Genomic DNA, 21242 nt, shown 5'->3' on the forward strand with positions numbered 1-21242 from the left:
AATCAACGAGGTGTCAGGGGCGTCATTGTACAGCAGTTGTAATCTGCAAATCCACTTCAAGGCAGCTGTAGGCACGTTAAGCTATTGATAACTTATCTCATTGTCTTTAGGAGTGGCACTGAGCCTTCATTGGTATTGGCTTTGAGAACCGTGTAGGTACACATACTCGCTCCGTGGATGTGAGGGCATACACTGGTCCTTTCATTCGCAGGCCAGTGAACTTTCAAAATCATATAACAAAGCCGCCAATATTCAGCAAGACCGACTTTCAAGAAAATGTTCTCATTTTCGAGTTACAAGTCTCTTTTATTGTCGAGTTGAAGTTCTGGTTGAAGTGGTTGATTGGACACACGACGGGACCCTTGACTCCTATAAAGATGGCCCGTGCACGACTGGGGCAAGGACATGATGAGAAAGAAGGCTGCCACATTTTTTTGGAAGCTTCCATCACAGCTCCTTCCCACTCTGAACCCCGTCGACCTCCTCCACCCCAAAACCCTCTCCTGCAGTCCTCTATAATTTCTTGGACGGAGAAGAACCATCATCTACCGATTCCGACCGCATCCCATCCTCCAAAATGTCTTTCGGAGGCCAAACGCCGACGATCATCGTCCTCAAGGAAGGTCCGTTTTACCCCACCGCCCGCCCGCTTCAGGGACATTCACCCCTCGAAGTCGAAATCCAGGGGAGAAGCACCCCCGAGAGGAGATGCCAGACCGCCACGCAATACACGGATAGTTCGCTGACTATGGCGCTTTGCAACAGGAACCGATACCTCCCAGGGCAAGGGACAGATCGTCTCCAACATTAATGCCTGTCTCGCTGTCCAGGCCACCATCAAGTCCACTTTGGGTCCCTACGGAGGCGACCTGTTGATGGTTGATGAGAATGGCAGGCAGACCATTACCAACGATGGCGCGACCGTCATGAAGGTGCGATGCGCTCCATGATACACCAAGCCCTGACTGACACCGCAAAGCTCCTCGACATTGTCCACCCCGCCGCTCGAATTCTCGTCGATATCGCCCGATCGCAAGACGCTGAGGTGGGCGACGGAACCACCTCAGTCGTGGTTCTCGCCGGTGAGATCCTCAAGGAGGTCAAGGAGCACGTCGAGCAGGGTGTCAGCTCTCAGATCATCATCAAGGGTCTGCGGAGAGCGTCGCAGATGGCCGTCAACAAGGTCAAGGAGGTTGCTGTTAGCACCAACGAGGGCAACCGCCGCGATACCTTGGCCAAGCTGGCCTCGACTGCCATGACTAGCAAGCTGATCAAGCGGAATACTCCTTTCTTCACCAAGAGTACGAATATGAGGCTGCAGGTTCGAATATCAGGCTAATGTGGCTACAGTGGTTGTCGACGCCGTCCTGTCCCTCGACCAAGACGACCTTAACGAGAAGCTTATCGGCATCAAGAAGATCCCCGGTGGTTCGCTTACTGACTCCCTCTTCATCAACGGTGTCGCCTTCAAGAAGACCTTTTCCTACGCCGGTTTCGAGCAACAACCAAAGTCCTTCGAGCAACCCAAGATCGTCTGCCTCAACGTCGAGCTGGAGCTCAAGGCCGAGAAGGACAACGCCGAGGTCCGTGTGGAGCAGGTTTCCGAATACCAGGCTATCGTGGACGCGGAGTGGCAGATTATCTACAAGAAGCTCGAGGCGGTTCACCAGACGGGTGCCAAGGTGGTGCTGAGCAAGCTGCCCATTGGTGACTTGGCTACCCAGTTCTTTGCCGACCGAGATATCTTCTGCGCCGGTCGTGTCGCTGCTGAGGATATGGAGCGCGTGGTGCAGGCTACCGGCGCTGTGGTTCAGTCGACATGCTCTGACATTCTGCCTGAGCATCTGGGAACCTGCGGCAAGTTTGAGGAGCGCCAGATCGGCGGTGAGCGCTTCAACTTCTTCGAGGATTGCCCCGAGGCCAAGACCTGCACTCTGGTCCTCCGTGGTGGTGCGGAGCAGTTCATCGCCGAGGTTGAGCGATCTCTGCACGACGCCATCATGATTGTCAAGCGAGCGATCCGAAACCACCTGATTGTCGGTGGTGGTGGTGCCGCCGAGATGGAGGTGTCAGCCTACCTTCACCAGTTTGCCGACAAGAACATCCCCCACAAGCAACAAGCCATCATCAAGTCCTTTGCCAAGGCCCTCGAGATTATCCCCCGCCAGCTCTGCGACAACGCTGGCTTCGATGCTACCGACATCCTCAACAAGCTCCGCGTGGAGCACCGAAAGGGCAAGACATGGGCTGGTGTCGATTTCCAGAACGAGGGTGTTGCCGACATGATGGAGCGCTTCGTGTGGGAGCCCGCCCTGGTCAAGATCAACGCCATCCAGGCCGCCACCGAGGCCAGCTGCCTCATCCTCGGAGTCGACGAGACCATCCGCAACGAGGAGAGCGCCAAGCCCCAGGCTCCTGGTCAGCTACCGCCCGGTGCCGCGCAGCGAGCTCTCAGGGGCCGTGGACGGGGAATGCCTAGAAGGTAAACCTGCTCAAGGCCCTAAAGAGAAACATAGGACAGTCATGAGGGGAACATAAAAACAATCCTGGAACATAGAAATGGAAAGCGGGTTTGGTGGTGTTGTCGTGGCTGGGGGTTGGAGGATCTGTATGATACCTAGACTTACGATATCTGACCTCTGGAAAATTGACTGTCCTCCATCTGACAGCATTGCAGAAGCATCATGACACTTGAAGGGAATGGATACCCAAAAGTCCTTGATAACCTGTCATTTCCTGCCTGCGTGACTGAGCAGTGCATAGTCGTGTCAAAGGGTATTTCGCTTTTTTTCTTAATACCTCTGGCGTACAAAAATCATGCTCATGAGAAAAGAAGATATCCAAAACTCGCCCGCTCCGTTTTATGCCTTGACGAATAACACCGCAAACCCATTCATTGTCTTAACCCCCTGTTCCCCCAAACCCAACATCATACAAGCTCCTCTCCTTGTGTTCCAGCCTATCATCCGTCCCTGTCCCGACACCCATGCCTATGCCACTCATGCTCACCGTCCCGTCCACAACGTCGTCGTCATCCTGGTGCTCTATCAGCATCTCAAGATCACGATCGACTGCGTCAGGTTCGGTAGGTACGACGTCCTCGGTAGCGTTGAGCAAGGCTTGAAAGTCAGCTGGTGAGTGGTACTGGTCAAAAGGCGCGAGGTCATGCGGTGAGGCCTGGTTGATGATTTGCGGGTCGATGGGCTGGTAGACGGAGTGGTCGTGAGAGTGGTGGCCGGGAGGATCCTGTAGCATGGGGTTATGGTGCGGATGTTGATGTGGATTATGTTGATGGTGAGCAGGATGATGCTGTTGAGGAAGTGTATGATGATGCTGGTGTGAGTGAAGCGTATGGTCGATCGAGTTGCCCTGTAGAGAGTGAGGGGGCGCGATGAGAGAGATGTCGGCAGGGTTAGCATAAGGACTTGGAGTATGATCTGGACTTGGTTGCTGTGATAGCGTCGACATCATGCTATGATCTTGTAGCGGCAGCACTTGACTCGGCGGACTCGCTGCTTGTATTTGAGGATCACTCCCACCAACTGCGCCGGCACCCGATCTTCGTCCAGCACCATGGTTATTCGCAGACGCAGACTTCCTTGCACCACCTGGATTAGGTGTCTTGCCCAACTCCTTGCAATCGACGCAACTTCGGATGACGTCGCTAACCGTCTCCTTGATGCGGCTCCAGTGGTACTTCTCAGCAATGGTGGCGGTGGTCTTGTTGATGCCCCCGTGTTGCTGGTTATGAACACGACGGGCAATCTCAAACTGGCGGGCCGGGTCGGATATCACCTCCTTATCCTTGAGCATGAGCTTGTCGCCGTCGAGGAGCTTATAGTGCGTCGCCGCGCTGCGGAGCCTGCTTTTTTCGGCTCGGTCAGCGCCGTTCGGGTACTCGCCGTACTTGAGGTAGAACTTGATCTTGTCGAAACGCTCTTCACTCACGAGTTCCTCGCTTTCACGCGGAGCCAGATCCCGCCCGTAGATGATGGCGTCGATGAGCTGTCCCGGATAGCTCCTCAGGTTGCCGCACCCCTTGACCCGTCCGATGCGCTTGAAGCCCAGGGCGTCCCAGATGCGGCACGAGGCCACATTGGTCTCGTAGACGAGATTGAAGACGCTGTAGGTGTAGCCGAGGCGTGGAGCCCAGTCCAAGTACGCCTCACCCATCAGACGACCGACACCACGGTTACGCGAAGCGTCAGTGACGAGGAAGCCAGCATTGCACACATGGCTGCTGCGGCCAGGGTAGTTGGGCTTGATGTAGAAGCTTCCCAGGCATTCCCGGGACCAGTCCTTGCCCTCGACTACATCCTCGGCCCGCTCGACGTTTCCAAGAAGCATAATGGCACCAAAGTTCTGGAACCAGTAAGCAGCGAACTTGTCGGCGGCGAACGGCTCCATCATGGGGTACGTATCGCCGCCCTCAATCTCCTTGTTGATCTGGTCACACAAGTACGCGAGCAGCGACTCCGGGACCTGGTGCCTTGACGCAAAGGGGACAATGGTGGCGACGGTCTGACGGTCTCGGAGGGTGACCTGCCGGGGCACGATATCGGCCGGGAAGCCGGGACTGTTCGGATCCGGGTACGGGGGTTGGCCTGAGACCCGGTAGATAGTGGGGCTCGCCGGATCATCGAGCATGGCCGGCATTTTGGTGGTGGGAGGGTCACAGCCCTTGTGTACCAGTGAGAAAACCAAAGAGAAGAGTGAGAATGCAGTTGGAAAGAGGAAATTCCCTTGTTGTCCTAGGGATGATCAGTTAGCATATCAATTCTGAGAATCGTTCACTATCGCTTGTGCTGCTCAGAGCCGCTGTCGCTTTACACAAACACCCACCAACCAAACTGAAAGTGCAGAAAGCAAAGGACAAAGCACATACCAACTGCAGTGAGAGCAAGGCCAGCCCAATTTAATATTCCAACCTCAAGGCCAAGCCACTATGGGCGACTCGGTGGATATGAGTCGGCACTGCGAGCCCCAGACCCCGATTTCGCACCGAACGCTATCTCACGCTCCAGGTGCCCGTAGAGCAGCCAGCAACGGCCAAGGGTGCCCACTGTGGTGCGCTGTATGCTTTGGCTTTCTAGCGCTGGACCTGCCCCCGCTGCTTATCGGCTGGGGGGGGTTCTCGTTGTGGGCGTGTTTCCGCTATCGCTATGGACCTTGGCTGCCCTGGTATTCGCTGGGCGTTGCCTGCAGCCGTTGGGTGCTCCGCTGTGCCCGTGACCGTGACTGCGCCTGTGCCTGTGCTGGATTGTGCCCGTCGTCGCTGCGCGGTGCGTGCTGTGATGTGCTGTGAATCCGACGTGACTGTGCTGAAATGTTCTTTGGTGAGGGGAAATGCGCGGCCAGCCCAGCCCAGGCAGTGGAGGCCGAGATTTGGCATGGATTGGCATTGGCAGGTACCTCCCGGACCCCGCCTGCCTCCAGAATCCAATCGCGGGGCACCTGCAGGAAGCCACCGAAACCCGCTCCTGCCCGTTGTTGTCAAGGTGCCAGGCCCGTCGTTTATCCGAGTTGCCCGCCGTCATCGGCCTCCCTTCAAGACATCCCACCAAGGTCGTCCATCACTTACGCCATGGGTTGGAGCAAAGCTATCATTCGTACGTGCATTTCACATCAGCTTACATCATTTTGTATACATGCCCACTCATACGCTATTATACATCTGAAATATTGTACACAGCTTTTCTACTTTACTCCTTCTTGCTGCCCGTGATCTCAGCCTCGATAGCCGTGGCAGCCTGCTTGACTCCCGCCAACTGCTCCTCGATGCCCGCTAGCTTGACGCCGTGCGTCGGCTCGGCCGCAGTCTCGACGGGAGCTGTCTTTACAAAGGACTCAATGGTTGTCGCCTCCTCCTTGAGACCTGCCAATTGCTGCTCAATGTCTGCCAACCTCGCGCCGTGTGTTGACTCGACCTTGGCCTCAGCAGGAATCTTGACAGCAGACTCGATCGCCGTCGCCTCCTCCTTGAGACTCGCTAGCTGCTGCTCAATGCTTTCCAGTCTGGCGCCGTGCGTCGACTCGGCCTCCTTGGGGCTTCCTAGAGCAGCCTCGCCCATCATGTCGACCATGTCCTCCTCAGAAACCTGAATGTCCTCCTCGTAGAACTGCTCGCGCAGAATCTTCTGTTCCTCCTCGCTGAATCCCTCAATGTTGTGCTGCATCCGGCCCATGACGGACTTGCGCTCAGCAATAGCCGCCTTGTTCTCCCGCTGCATGTACTGGACGATATCATGAGGGTTGTGCCAGGGGACTCTGCCCTTCTTGGCGTCCTCGACACGTCGCTGCTGTCCCCTCTGGCCGGCTCGGCCCAGAACACCACCAACAACAGCCATGGCTCGCAGACTATGCACTGTTAGTATCATCGGATGGCCGGATTAAAAGAAACGTTACCTGTCGTCGTTGGCGGGAATGGTATAAGTCACCCATGAGGGGTCCGCGTTGGTGTCAATAACACCAATCGTGGGGATGCTCTTCAGACCGCACTCGTAAAGAAGCGTGTAGTTCTCCAGGGGGTTCAAGCACACAACCAGATCCGGCATCAGCGGGCGAGCCGAACCTCTATACTTCTCAAAGCCGTCAAGCTCCTGGTCCTTCTCGTCCACCACCTTGGTTCCGGCCATCTTCAGAATCACATCTCGGTTCGTGATGGCTCCAGGCGTCCACTTGGTAAACAGGTGGCAGGCACCAGCCATCTCGGCGGCCTTGGTGACAATCTCCATCTGTCCCTTGCGGGTGCCCACGAAGAGGATCAGGCCGCCTTGGTACGCAACCTCATCCACCACACGAGCCGCTCGACGAAGGTGCGCCGCAGTCGTCTCGAGGGAAATAATGTGAATGCCCTGACGTACGCCGTAGATGTATCGCGAGTTGGCGGGGTTCCAAAGAGAAGTGCTGTGACCCATGTGCGTTTGCGAGGCCATCAGCAGCTCCAGAGTAATATCCTCAGGTCCGGGGGGGTTGTTGACCAGCTCAGACGGGATGTACCGCTTCTCAACCCTCGATCCCAGGCTCCGCGTGTTGGCCTGTATACGTTTGAATTCGGCGTACTGCTGAGCCGGCGGGGCAGGTGTCGCTGAGTTCGAGTTCTTGTGGGGTGTCGTCCACACGGCGCCCTTGTGCTCATGCGCAGAGTCTGTTCCGAGAGACATGATGCCATCCTGCACAACCCTCTGCTTCTTTCGTGCGGCCGAGACAATCTTGGGAGGTCCGGTGGCAGACTGGGGGATCTTCCAGGTCTGGTCCGTCTGAGTCTCGGTCGTAACATCGGTCGACAACTGCCGCAGGAGGGACCTGGAGATGGGAGAAGCCAATGTGCGGCGGCCTAGAGCATGTCAGATGGTTACTTGAGGTCCGCAGAGGCCAATTGGCTCACCCTGCCGCACGGCGGCGTTTCTCAGGATCATGGCGACGGATTAGAGGTTACTCGGTAGTCGTGATGGTCGTTCGACGACAGCCAAAATTTGGCCATGGCTTAAGGTCCGGCGTGCGAGATTTTCCGAGCCCGCACTCCAACAACCAAACCCCTGCCATCTCAACTCACAACCACCACCTCGGCAAGAATTGGACGTTACAGCATCGTCCAATCAATGGAGACATTTAAGTAATTTACAAAGGGAATGTTCTGGATTAGACTTGCAAGGGTAATCTCTACTAAATATCTACAGTCTTCAGCCCCCATCTTCATCATGTCGTTAGGAGAGTGCGTGCACCGGATCTCTTTACCGGCTGGTGAGCCTAGAGATGGTAAAGACGCCCACGATAGCAACGGCCAACATGGCGATAGCACCGGGCAAAAGTAACTCGTTGGGCACGCCAGCGATGACCTGTTCCTGGATAGATGGCGCCGGAGCCGTCCGGGCTCTCCGTGGTCTCCGCACGGTAGATCCGGCGTCATCATCCTCATCCTCCTCATCCTCCTCGTCCTCGTCCTCATCAGGCCACCACTTGCGACGTTCTCGAAGGCCGGCACCAGTGGAAATCGAAGGTGTGGGCACCTCGGCGGGTTCCGAAACTGGGGGCTTCTCAGGGTCATGAACGAAGAGGTCAACCTTGTCTCGGTGGGCTTGGCGAGTGAGAAGAACCGCCTCCAGCAGGTCGTTGTCAGTAGTGATGGAAATCGAGTCTCCGTCGTCGTCGATAAAGCTGAGCGCAAAGCCCGGACCGGTAATCTTTCCCTCCTCCACAGGAGGGACACCACCAATGCCGTCCGCCTCGGCGCCTAGCTTTGCAGCCACAGCCGCAACAAAGGCATCCATGCCCTCCGTAGCGATGACCTTGACACGGTGCACCCGGCCAGAGGGAGCCTTGAACTTGAAGGGGAATGGGCGCTCCTCGGGGAGTCGAGTCTCGACACCGTCATGCAGAAGCGAGCGAGGAGGCGACTCGAGGCCAATGTGAGATGCCGAGTCTCCTGGGGCGAGGCTATCGCCGATGCGATCCCGGGCTACGTCAGGCGAAGTGAGGCGCGAGCCCAGATTTGTGTGCTGAAGGCTGGCGCTACCCTCTCCGGACATCATAGATTCGGTCTCAGCGTCGAGCGAAAGCCAAAACTTGTTCCACGCAGGCCCCTCATCGTTGGTATTCGACATGGCATTGATCTGGTCCAGAGTGGCGTAGGTGAGCTTGAGAACGTCGACCATACCGACAATCTCGCCTCCATCGTTCATGACTGGCAAGTTCAGGTAGTGGCCATCTATGAAACCGTCAGTTTATGCTTCATACCCCTGTTTGAGCGACTTACCGTGCATCTTCCGCAGCGCCGCCTGGAGGGTCATGTCCATTGGGGCAAAATCGGGGTGAGGAGTCATGACACGCACAACACTGCAATTGGCCGGGTCCAGACCAGGCGCGATAACTCGAAGCACGACATCCTTGCTGGTGAAGATGCCGGTAATGGCACCCTGATCTTGGACCAGCACGGCGGTGGTGCGGTTCTCCTTCATGAGCTGAGCAGCTTCCTTGACCGAGGTTCGCACGCTGACGGTGGTGGGGGGGACGCCGTTGAGGACCGTCTCCAGAGTAGGCCCGGACATCTTGCTGCGCAGAGCCTCAACGTATTGGATAATCTGCTGGGGTTGAGTAGAACCCAGCTCAGACTGAACACCCTCGAGGGCATCGTAGAGTTTTCGCGAGGACGAGTAAGCGCGCTCAAGCTTCTCCATGGCATCGTAGAAGCACTTGGTGATGTCCAGCACACCCGAAATGTCCTGGTTCTCGTCCATAACTGGCAGATGTCGGAAACCCTTGCGAACCATGAGGTCCAGGGCATCGGTGGCGCTAGTGTCGGTTCGAGCGCACAGAGGGTTCTTGGTCATGATCTCGGCGATGGTGATGGCCGAGGCCTTTGCACCAGCTCCCACAACACGGAAGGCAAGATCCTTGGCAGTGAAGATACCGGCAATTCGGTCGTCATCGTCGGTAACCAAAACGCAGTCCTCTCGCTTGGCGGCCATCAACTGAGCGGCCTCAGATACAGTGGTCGCGGGCTTGATCTGGAGGGCGGGGCTGGGCTTGAGTGCGAGGACGGTTCCCGGGGGAGCTTTTCGGGTGTGTCGAGCTCGGCTCGTGAGGTGCTTCTTCTTGGACAGGTCATTTTCGAGCTTTTTTCGGATCGCCTGTACTGGAGGTTAGAGATCGGTGGTGCAGATGCAAGTTACGGTGAAGTGAGGTGTATTTGGCTCGGGCAACCCTCGAGCTCGTGGGCAGCAGGAGCGCTCCAAAGACGGGCTCGAAAGTGGGATCGTGCCATTGAATCGACCATCACATAGTATCCTGGCAAAGAGGTATATATGGTGACGCACCTCATCACGCTTGGACTGCTTCTGGCGACTCGCACTGAGGGAAGAGCTTGTCTCGGCCTGAGCAGTTTCGAGGACGGGACGAGGAATGCTGGAACCGCCGGGGCTGTTGCCGAAAGGCGCGGATCCGCGGCCCTGGTTGCGGGTGGGAGTGCCTCTGTATGTGTTTCCCGACATGGCGACGGGTGAGTCGAGGGTGGTCAACAAGGAGTCGGGCTCGTTGTCACGGCCGGGAGTGGCTCGATGCGGAGGGGTCGGCGGGCGGCAGACGAAGGGGCACCTAACGATGTATTCGGATATCTCTCTGCCAGGCGGAGGCGGCAGTCGAGAAAGAGAAAATTATAAAGGCGCCTGGCCAATCGCAGCACCAGAGATATTGTGCGGGCGGGCGTGAAATGGGGTGACCCTCGGGTTGGAAATGTCAAGACTGGATGGATAACCTAGAACCTGGTAGGCCCAGTTCACCGACCCCTGGTCTTGGTTGTCCGGTGAGCTTTATTGACTTTGGCTGATCATTGGCCAAGCACGTGCCCGCACCATTCGCTCCTCAGGTATCAGTATCACCGGCAAGTATAGGTCACTACAGGAAACATCACTACAGGCAGTTGTTTCCTTGTTCTTCATGCCCTTCCATCAAAAAGTTTTTAATGTTGGTGCAGCTTATCCCGCATATCGCTTCTTGTGGGTCAGCCCTTGTCACTCTTGTCCTGCAAGCCCATTCGTCGTCCATCCCATTCCGTCTTATAAGAGTCGACGCAATATAGCACGGGCCCTGGTTTGCATGAATCTTGGCTTGACATGATGGGCCCTCCCCGATGAACTACAGGTCTGTTCAGACGGCAATAGTAGAGATCCCATAACATGCGGGCAGTCTAGCTGTGCATATCAGCCAGCGAAGAGTTCATGCGATCAGGGCCAGACTAGACTTACCCGAGCTCGGCACACAGCTGAGAAGTTCGGATGGGTTCTTGGCTACTCCCCTCTCCTCATCAATGCCATCCCACAGCACGACCTCCTCATCTAGATAGTTTGTTATGGATGTTAGCTGTGTTGTGAGCTTCCTGGTCTCTTTAGCCATGCTTAGACAGATGAGTGTAGTGATAGAGCCTAAACGGCACTGCTATCACACGCCGCGCCGTCACCTACGGCCACAGCACCAAACACCAGAGGCTCGGATGGTGACTTTCTTGCCTTCGTCTTAACCCCAGCATCGTCTCATTTCGCAAAGTCTCTTATGCGATCTCCCGTAGTATTTCTCGTCTAGGTAACGAGAACGTCAGAAGCGTCCATGTGGAACCTCTCATTCTGACATAAGCCAACTGCAATACAACAAAGCTTCATTAACTACAGACCACAAAGAGATGTCTTGAAGAGGCACAAGCTTCCAAATATTGGTTCGCCAGTCTCTCTCTAAATTGCAACCCCATAGAAACAAAAACTTCGTGACGGCGAGGCAGTCGATGGAGGTCATCAGAGAATTGAAGACTCTTCCCTCCCAGGCCGATTCGTTGCTGCCTAGGATTGCCGAGTATTGACGTCGAGTTGTGTCGAGGCTCACCGAGATGAGGAATGTTACCGAGACAGACACACAACGTGAGCCCCCAAGCCACCTCCTATCGTGTAAACCAGACGCTTGAGAGCACTCAATAACAACAACCGAAAGCAGACCCCAGAGCGTGTCTGCCTAGATTCAACAGATACAATGAACGAGGTGTTTATAAACCCTAGTGTAACGAATAACTTGACACATGGGTGTCAAGATGGATCCATCCAATGTAAGAATACCAGAGGGGCAACGTCCTCGACCTTCTACCGCTGATTGATGCTCTCATCATCCACCAAAACCAGCAAAAAGAGCCATACGGTGATGAACGACTGCACATGGATCTAGATATAGAAGTCTTCCTGTTCAATCATGTGACTATCAACGGCATCGCCGGCATCAACCGAAATATGGTTCGGCAGTGGCTGTTACATGAGATCCACAAACTCGTTGCCGAATCCCCACGCTACCTGAAGAGAGGAGCAAAGTTTCTCAGGCAGTAGCGGAAGCTCGGGAAGGGGAAAAGATGACGAAAGCTAAGTTTAGTGTGTGGAAAAGAAAGTAAACAAAACTCAGATTGCATCTCGGAGAGTAAATACAATCTACAGCCGACAGCTCTTGAGGATGATGTAAGATACATTTCACAAGAATACATAGAACACGTGCGAGAACGGGTGGCACATATCTGTTTCGTATACATAGGCGGGCGATTATCTTAACACCCAGCAACACTCTTTGTCAATTAGCGTTTAGCCAACTCGGGCGAGAACAAGACGTCAGGTCTCAGCTACCTAGGCGCATCGCCAAGAGATGGAAACCCAGACAACGAGTTCAGGCGGGCAGTACCCGTCCAACGTGGCAGGCGAAGAGCGATATGGAATGCAGGCGGCAGGCCTCTGGGCAGCAACATCCTTGCCCACCATGCGAGATTGCCTGGCATGCAACAAGAGGGGCTCCCGCAGCTGAGACACCCTGACTAGGTAGCGATGACGAGCCTGAAACAAGTCGTCACGATATCCATGGATAAGAGGGACGCAAGGATCCGTGGATGCCTCTTCCGAGCGGCACTGGAATGTTAGCTTCTCACGGGGCAGCGCAGGGCAGGGCATCTTCAGCAAGCGCCGTGTCATGGGGGGACGGCGCTTGGATGAGCGGTCGAGCGATGGCTGCCGCGGATGGGAAGCGTCTGGGGTTTCAAGATGACCAGCTGAGCTTTGTTAGATGCCATAGGATAAGTGATTGTGATGAGGGTTCCATTTCATTTTAGCGCAGTAAAGAGATCCCTGCTTCCCGTGTCCGTTAGTTAGGTAGTGAATAGCACCTTGGTGTTGAGCGCCACGCACGCGCTTGGGAGCTTCCCGCCCGTCGTGAAAGCTCGAGTCTTTGTGCGATGAAGCAAACTGCTTGGTACTCCCGGTGATGCAGATAGATTGAGTGCTATACTCCGTACTGTGCATTTAGATGTTCTCCTCAAGTTTATACAGGGAAGAGCTCCAGTCCTGATCCCCATTACAGGGGTCCTCAGCTGCACAAATCCACTACAGCACAAGTTGGACAAGGCTTCTGATTGGTCACTCCTGTCTCACAGCTTCCATGTTGGGCTACCAATGGATCCCTGCTGACAGTAGGTCGTCCGATGGACTTGTTACCGTGGAAACCGTCAAAACATTCAACATGGTCTCTTATCCCTCCCAGAGCTTCCTGGCCTACTACTCTGGCCTACGAACCCACTCTTGCTCTCCATCTCCATCTCTAGCATCACAGCTACCACATCGAGGGAAGCAAAGCTTCTCATATCCCATCTCATCGCGAGCAAGAGCAAAAAGAGATCCATCTACAAACAATCCATCACCTGAAAACGGTGTTGCAACGCATTTCATCGATATACAAGTCGACCGAGGCTATTCACTCGACCGAGCACGACCAAACGCTTTCCCAAGCTCGGCATTCATTGCTTGCTTGCGTGAAGTAAAGTAAGTTGCAGAGGGAACTGAAAAGGGGTCATCTAACAATGCCCAGCTTCGAACCTCCAGGTTCCCAACGGACACGTTCCGACCAACGAGATCTTTGATCCGAATCCATTCCTTTCGACAATATGCGGTCCGATCACTCGGCGTGTCACGCCCAGATAAGGCAGCACCGTCGTCAGAACTCAACGCCCAATGGCTTCGAAGGCGCCAACGTCCCAAACAGACTCCCGCGAAACGTCCGACAAGCAACCCAAGGCCACCGACGGGGCCTCAGCCTCGATATCCGAGGACATCACAACATGGCATCGCCGGCAACACGGCAAGCCTACGTGAGTACAAATACTAACAATGCAGGACTAGTGAACTATACTCAAGAACAGTTCCGAGCCCGCGCTGGCTCCCATCAGAACCCCTACACAAACCTGACAGCAGCAGCAAATGCAAGTGAAAGTTACCTCACCTCGCAGCAGGCCCAGTCGTTTGAACCGTTTGACCCCAGCTCCATGTCCTTCCAGTCCTACAACCCAGAACTCGATGCGCTATTGGGCAGGGGCCAAGCGGCCTACGCCGACAATATGTCAGCAGGTAAGGGTTTTGATGTCTTTGACAATAGCAGTGCCTTTTCCACTCCCACCTTTGCCAACTTTGCCGAAAGCCCCTCGGCCCCGGGCTGGGTCTCGGAGGGAGACACCTCGAGCACGCGGAGGAACTCGAGGCGCATGAGCAATGACCTCATGGACCGCGCCGACAGGTTCGACTTGAACGTAGACGGCCTCCCGCGGCCCATGACTCCCCCGAACCAGAACCTACAGAGTCAGTCTCTCGGCTGGGCAATGCCACTGCGCAACGAGGCTGACATGGAGGAAGGCTACCTCCCCCCGACACCGATCGAAACCCCCCAGGACCCGACCGTCAAGGACGAGCCCCGCCCCAACCGCTTCGCCAACGGCTATGATGAGTCGATGGAGGAGACGGTCAAGCCCGTGAGGAATCGAGGAGGAAATCCCAGAGTCCAGAACATCTTCCAGGACATAAGACAACAGTCTGAGCAGACTCCGTCTCGTTCGGCACAGCCGAACCCCATTTCCGGGGCTGATTCCTTCTCGATTCCTCTCAACTCGCGCGACTTGATGAGCATGAGCAACTTCAATGACGAGTTCTTGAAGATTGAGGCTTCGTTCGATAGGGATGCGCCCAACGGCCTCCCCGTGGACCAGCAGTTCCCCCAGCGAACCACCCCCAACACTCCCCAGACGACACACTTTATGCCATTTGACAACACGTCTCTTGACAACAAGCCTGACTTGCGACCCTACCCTCTCAACGCTCACACTCTCTCCGCCATTCCCATGCAGACGCCATCCCGCCGCCAATCCCCTCATCATCGCCGAACAGACTCCGTGGCAAGCCAAGCAAGCGCCGCCAGCATCGCCAGTATCAACATTGAGGATACCAAGACGGAGACAGGAGTCAGCCAAGAAGAAATCAGCCAGCACATCAGCGGCCCTGACGCCAAGAATGGCCGATGGTACTGTCTGTTTGAGGGATGCGGCAAGGACTTTGGTCGCAAGGAGAACATCAAGTCGCACGTCCAGACTCATCTCAACGATCGCCAATACCAGTGCCCGACCTGCAAGAAGTGCTTCGTTCGCCAGCACGATCTCAAGCGGCACGCCAAGATTCACACGGGCATCAAGCCCTACCCTTGCGAGTGCGGCAACACATTTGCCCGCCACGACGCCCTGACTCGACATCGCCAACGAGGCATGTGCATTGGTGCCTTTGATGGCATCGTGCGAAAGAGCGCCAAGCGAGGCAGGCCCCCCAAGAACCGCCGCCCCGATATGGAGGCCCGTATCGAGAAGTCGACCCGAACTCGCAAGAAGAACATGTCCATCAGCTCAACATCGTCGTTCTCGGCCTACTCTGACAGCTCTGTTGTCAACTCGCCCGAGAACGACCTGGACATGCTTGACGACGCCATGATGGACATTGGAATGAGCTCGCAAACCCAGACCCTTGCTCACATGTCGTCTGCTTCCATGTCCTCAGCCCCCATGTCCTCCCTCCCCACCGCGACGATGAACGTGAACGACTATGCCTCTTCTCCCTCGGCCGTCAGCGCACACTCTTACGTCTCCCCCGAAGCCCTGATGGAAAACACCCCCCCGAACAACTACGTCTCCCCTGGAGAAGTCATGGAGAGCACCCCAGCGAACGGGGGATCTCCTGCCAAGAGCAACGCAAGCCGATCCAACACACCCCCTGCACTGTCGCAGTCCTCATCACCGCCACTGCAGTCGCAGGGCTTCTTTGATGTCGACAACACTCTCAACACGGATGACCTGTCCACACTCTCCGGAACCAGCACCCTGATGACATCGGCTGCCATGGCCGACACCCTTCCCCTGGTCATGAGCGAGCAAGACCACGATGCGCTCCTTCAGTTCTCCAACGACGACAACGACTGCGTGTCGCTATACCGCGACCCGGAGATGCTGATGATGAGCAAGCTTGAGGAAGACCTTGACAACAACGACCTGTTTATGAACAATGGCGATGACTTCTTTGGCACTTCATAACCCGTCTTGTCACGTGCGTCTTTTCTTCTTCTCAAGCTAATTCGCCCTGTACTTTTCACTTTTCATCTACACCATGTGTTGACGACGCTCATGTACTGGTCTGGTCATCATATCTGGGGTTCATCACGGGAGGACATAAAACGGAGTTTTTGGACATGGCCTACGTGCCTCTTGTACACTAGGAGGAGTAATCTGAACGGAGGAGGATGAGGAGGGGAAGGGAAAGGAATAAGGTATAGAAATGGGAGGACGGATGGAGTTAATTGGGTGTCATGGGAATCATTGGGTTTCAAAGGGAAAATATGGTCTCGACACGGCCGAGAATGGAGTTGATTGGTGAATGCTCTTGGGTAAATGGCATTTGAATGGAAACATTATTGACGACAATGATTTGATTTGAACAAGTGAAGACTTGGTTATAGTTCAAGAGACGCGTAATTCTGCTATTCATCTTTTGTCAATTGCATATGTGAATATGAATGTGAATACTTTGCGATAATTCCGAGCCTTTATCAATTGTCAATATACAAACTACTCACTCACTATCTGTTCCCCTTTCATTAAAACCGGACGTTTATTTATCTGTTTGCTCTCATATGCAAGGCGTGTTGCCGCTCATCAAGCTGACTAGTAAGTAGCCTACACTTCTCCACCATGAAGCAGCTTTGAACGCCTCTCTCCACAACAACAATCACTCACACCTAGAACCACATTGCACATCCTATCTTTAGCTTCCTTTTCAGATTGGCATGGCAGGGCTCTAAGAAACACACATCATGCTGACTCCTACCGTCGCCAACAAGATCGGCTTCTTTTACGCCGCTGGCAACACCCCGGCAACCAGCCTGACGAGATGTGTGCCCCAAGGCCAAGATGCCACCATCTTGTCCTTAGGCTGCGGTGACTTGCGCAACATCTTGTATACCGCATACACGGAGAAAGGGCTTCGTGAGTATTATTCGAGATCCATGAGATCCTAGTCGTACTGATAGAAGCTAGCATCGAGAAAGCTCGACTTTACTTGCTGTGATTATGATGACAAGATCGTCGGTGAGTTGGCTACCCTGTATCATGACACATGGCAGCCGCTGACAACACACAGCTCGCAATGTCTTTCTTCTTTCCTTTCTCCTTGACGGAGATTGTAAATTGAGCAGTGACAAGCTATGGGATGCTTATTATCATCTCTTCGTGGATAGTGAGACGGCTGCTTCTGTGCTCCAGCAAGCCACCAAGTTGGTCTCCATGTCGAAGAACCTCGAGGACTGGAACAAGAACATCTACGGCAGAGCCATCAAGTTTTGCGATGCCGACACTCTCAGGGATGCCCGCCGCGTATGGATCGTCATCAAAGATGCTGCAGAGAAGTGCCAGGCCGGCACCTACTGGAAGGCGTTTGAGGAGAAGGTCCAGCCCTCTCGGGACTGTCGTGATGGGATGCTCGGTGAGGAGGGCATAAACATCACCGCTATGCGTTCTGCTGCTCCCCTCTCTCTGCAGGCTGGACCCAAGCTCTGGGAGATGTCTCAGCAGTATTGGAAGGACGGCACTGTTACGCCCAAAGGAGCCGATGAGAATACTCCGAACCCGCTGCTTGCCTCGCTCCTTTCAGAGGACCAGCTCTTGCATTACGGGACTGACCCGATTCTGGGCTTCCACCTAGCTACGGGCTATGCTCCTCTCACCGAGTCATCGCCGCTAAAGCCTCAGAACCCCGTCGAGGGGTTCCCTGCTACGGCTGCTGCCCGAACTCAGTTCAACGAGTGGATCGCCGCGTTCAAGTCTGACTTTAGGAAGAACGTTGTTATTCGCTTTGCTATTTCGGATGCCCTGACTCTCTGCCACAGCTTGCAGACCGCAGCTGCAGCTGGAAAGTCGGCTAACCTCTACCGACGAGTCTGGGACGCCCGTCCGTTGACCTTGGATATCAAGGAATATGGCAAAGCTGGCCCAGGACCCAAGACCTTCGATATGATCGACACCTCGAACCTGAGTGATCATATCGGTGCCCTGAATCTTCTCATCGCAGCGGGCCCTCTGCTCAAGGATGAGCCGTGGGCGACCCTATTCACTGAGTTGTTGATCAAGCGACAAGGCACCCTTCAAAATGCCTTTCAGCAGCTCATCTGTGGACATGCACCTACTATCTCGCTTCTGCTTGGCTTCAGCCCGGTTCAGTACTGGACCAACGCCAAGGCCGAATCGCACGTCGATGAGGTATTCCTGGGTCTCATGAACAAAGGGGCTCAGAGGGATACCCAGGTCCGAAGTCGACTTGCCTGGAAGCGCGATACCCAGTTCTCTGGCCAGGTGCGTCATGGTAAGCTGCACATCGAAGCGAAGCAGCTTGTCAAGCTTCTATCACCGCTGTACGACTACATGTTTGAGGCCGAGAATGTCTCCAAGGCCCTGGAGAACGCCCAGAGTCGGATCAGTACTTACACGCACTTTATCCGTACAAGCTTTGCTGCCTTTATCAAGGTTGTGATGAACCGAGTTGCTACAGACTGGCCGACTATGTGTTCAACTTTGGTCGACACGATTGCCCAGGATCACAGATTCTACCTGGCCAGCAACGGCATGCAGGACCTGTGCCTTCAGCTTCACCTTCACGGAGTCAACACCGAGCCCTGGATGCTACAGGAAAACAGGAAGCTGCCAGAGAACGGAACATTCAACCTCTGGAAGTCTCTTCCTCCAGCGGTTGCCGTCACCGTGGTGGTCCCGAGAAGCCAAATTGCTCGGCTGTATAAGCACGACAACGAACAGCTTAGACTCGCGTCGCCACCACTTGTCGGATCGGTTAGGTCGAGTCATGACGCGCCCGAGGCATGGCAGAACATCTTTGGAGACATCCATATTGTGTTTGGGAACATCAAGACGTCTAAGCTGCCCAACGAGGATGACTTCCAGGTCACTGTCGAACCAGACAAGGATGGCTGGGCAGGCGACTCCCCTTTGATCGCATCCTTCTACGTACCCACGTCGACGCTGCAAAATGAGCCCAACACAGCCTTGGCTGGCGTCTGTGTCCCACCGACCGGTCAGAACTCCGTGATCTTTGGACCAATTCTCGGCATGAACATGACTGTCTTTGAGACGCAGCTGGATGACAGATCTCAAGTCTTTGTGACGAAGTACCTGCCTGGACAAACCGGTTACCCATTGATTTGCAGTGCTCTCAAGCCTCTTGACAAGGAAGCGAACCCGGGCCAGAATGATAAGACGACGAAGCTCATGGTTGATGTTGCACCTTCCGAGTCTAAGATCACCACTATTACTGGCCACTTGGACATCACATCGACCAAGGGTAAGACGCTCCTGAAGGAAAAGGTTCCTATTGAGCTGCTCCAGGAGAACCCTTTCGTCATCGACATCGTCTTTGGGAAGAACAAGCTGGTGTGCCCTGTGAAGTTCCCAGTGCCCGTAACCAAGACGGGTATCAGGTCACGCGTAGCTCGAACCACGGGCTACATCGAAGTGATTGCACCGTTGGCTGAGCCTGCGGTATCTGAAGAGCTCTTTAATCTTGTCTACCCTGTGGAAATATCTTCCTCTGGTGTCCCAGCTACCCTCAACACACCGCATTTCAACCTCGACAATCTTCCAATCATTGATCTGCGGAACAAGGAGAAGACACGTTGGATGACCACGCTCACCTCTCTGCAATTCTCGACCCGAGAGAAGCATCTGCGCGAGGTTAGAGACGACAGCGGAATTTCGGATAACCCAGTTGTCAACCTGAAGGAATCAATCTTTACCATGTTCATGCTCGCCTCGGGTCTTCAGGGAGGCCAGACAGGTCTGTTTGCCATCACCCACCCCGATCGAGGAGGCATTCACATGTTGGTCTTTGTGTCCGCCATTAGGCTCGATGGAGACGCTGCTTCGGTCGTTCTCGATGCTGCCATCATCCCCTTCACCATGGACCTCGTTGAGTCTGGTCGGATGGAAGCCTTCCTTTTGATACTTCGAACGCTCGAGTGTGCCTCAATCACTGTGAATGACGCTGAGCTGGCCCTTTGGAAGAATGTTCTGCCGTCGTTCGTGGAGCGATGCCGAACTTGGCCCCACGGCCGTAAGTGCGAGTACAAGAGAAAGGGGGCCACCATCCCGTTGAGCCTGAAGGATGGCGAGCAGGTCATCTGCTCGTGCGGTAACGGTCGCCTCCCCAAGGACTTTATGTCTCTCCCTGAGTGGGACAGCGCGGCTCCCAATGCCGTCCGTGTTGCAATCAGTCCGACGTATGCGGTTCCTTTCGTTGAAGAGGTCATTGATGCTTCTGAGATGCCCAGCATGGAACAAGTAACTTCGCCAAAGGAGCGATGCAGAAACTGCGGAAAGCCCGAGAGTGATAGCGTGACGCTGAAGAAGTGTATGCGCTGCCAGAGGGTCAAGTATTGTTCAGGAGAGTGCCAGAAGAAGGACTGGAGGAAGCACCGTGGGGAGTGTGATGAGTCTTAGGAGTTGCGGTGGTTGTGAGATGGTGTTGAGGGGGAGGGGTACTCGTGATGAGATATGATGTGAAAAGCATGGAGTATGGGAGTGATATTGTATCGAGATGATAGGAGCAATTGGAGTGAAGTGTGAATAGGTAGTGGGTGTATTGAGCACGAGTCTCTTGATGTCTCCATTTCCACGTCCTTTGCTGGGCATTGAGTTTAACACCCGCCACTGTTAGGACCGTTGATACTTGCTGCAGTAGCACCTTGAAAGCTTGATTTTTCTGGGTATATAAGCTCGGCGTTTCTCAACTTTTGGCTCCTTCTTTTTCTTCTCTTTCACTCTGATCTGATATGAGCGGGCAGTTTGTTCACATCATTTGTACACGAAAATAGTCGCGCCAATGATGAACCCATAGAATGAAGCTATCCAGCAGGGTGGCACCAGTGTCTCCAAAGCTGCCTGCTCCTATGATGGGTACTGAGGTCCAGAGTCCTTTATTCCGTGTAATTGCTGTTTGTAATGCTTGTATAGCTAGTTCACTTGCGATAAATGTACATGTAGATGAAGAAGAGTATTAGACTCCCATGGATGTTACCAGGTGCAATGCTCTTGTAAGTTCCTATACACCCTCGGTGAGTCTGGAGCAAGCCAAATACTCCTATATGATTGGCCCCTCACCGAGCCCGTGCCCCTCGGTGCCTTCACCTTACACCGCCTTCACCCTCTGGAGGGGCAGAAAAAATGTCCAGCCTAGCACGCACAGGCAATAGCACAGCTGCTCGCTCCAGCTTGTGGGATTACGAAATCGCAAACCTCCCACTATCTCAACCTCTCCCCCCGACCTCGTACTTCTCGACATAGTATCCGCGTGCATCGAGCGCCCCGATCT

General features: G+C 54.6%; 5 protein-coding genes and 1 pseudogene across 6 annotated transcripts, besides 1 other annotated feature; 3 read left to right on the forward strand and 3 right to left on the reverse strand.

The window, feature by feature from the left end:
• Nucleotides 1-577: 577 nt before the first annotated feature.
• NCS54_00519600 (T-complex protein 1 subunit eta) lies at nucleotides 578-2486 on the forward strand (the record flags this gene model as incomplete). Its single annotated transcript, XM_053150709.1, has 4 exons — nucleotides 578-623; nucleotides 766-932; nucleotides 980-1301; nucleotides 1351-2486. The coding sequence occupies 4 exons, from the start codon at nucleotides 578-580 to the stop codon at nucleotides 2484-2486; spliced, it is 1671 nt and encodes a 556-aa protein (XP_053006684.1).
• A 415-nt stretch (nucleotides 2487-2901) lies between these two features.
• Nucleotides 2902-4656, reverse strand: NCS54_00519700 (N-acetyltransferase domain-containing protein; the record flags this gene model as incomplete). The annotated part of the gene is made up of 1 exon (XM_053150710.1): nucleotides 2902-4656. The coding sequence occupies one exon, from the start codon at nucleotides 4654-4656 to the stop codon at nucleotides 2902-2904; it is 1755 nt and encodes a 584-aa protein (XP_053006685.1).
• Nucleotides 4657-5702: 1046 nt separating this feature from the next.
• NCS54_00519800 (Hypothetical protein) lies at nucleotides 5703-7418 on the reverse strand (the record flags this gene model as incomplete). The annotated part of the gene is made up of 3 exons (XM_053150711.1): nucleotides 5703-6357; nucleotides 6406-7336; nucleotides 7388-7418. 3 exons carry the CDS (start codon nucleotides 7416-7418, stop codon nucleotides 5703-5705), a joined length of 1617 nt encoding a protein of 538 aa, XP_053006686.1.
• Nucleotides 7419-7733: 315 nt separating this feature from the next.
• NCS54_00519900 lies at nucleotides 7734-10091 on the reverse strand (annotated as a pseudogene). Its single transcript has 3 exons — nucleotides 9816-10091; nucleotides 8756-9629; nucleotides 7734-8707 (listed from the first exon to the last, which is right to left on the reverse strand).
• Nucleotides 7734-10091: a sequence feature.
• A 3359-nt stretch (nucleotides 10092-13450) lies between these two features.
• On the forward strand, nucleotides 13451-15907 carry NCS54_00520000 (Hypothetical protein; the record flags this gene model as incomplete). Its single annotated transcript, XM_053150712.1, has 1 exon — nucleotides 13451-15907. One exon carries the CDS (start codon nucleotides 13451-13453, stop codon nucleotides 15905-15907), a length of 2457 nt encoding a protein of 818 aa, XP_053006687.1.
• A 776-nt stretch (nucleotides 15908-16683) lies between these two features.
• Nucleotides 16684-20371, forward strand: NCS54_00520100 (MYND-type zinc finger protein samB; the record flags this gene model as incomplete). The annotated part of the gene is made up of 3 exons (XM_053150713.1): nucleotides 16684-16855; nucleotides 16907-16957; nucleotides 17010-20371. 3 exons carry the CDS (start codon nucleotides 16684-16686, stop codon nucleotides 20369-20371), a joined length of 3585 nt encoding a protein of 1194 aa, XP_053006688.1.
• Between the last annotated feature and the right edge of the window lie 871 nt (nucleotides 20372-21242).

The sequence above is a fragment of the Fusarium falciforme genome, chromosome 4 (assembly GCF_026873545.1).
Source record: "Fusarium falciforme chromosome 4, complete sequence".
In the NCBI taxonomy this organism is placed as follows: Eukaryota; Fungi; Ascomycota; class Sordariomycetes; order Hypocreales; family Nectriaceae; genus Fusarium; species Fusarium falciforme.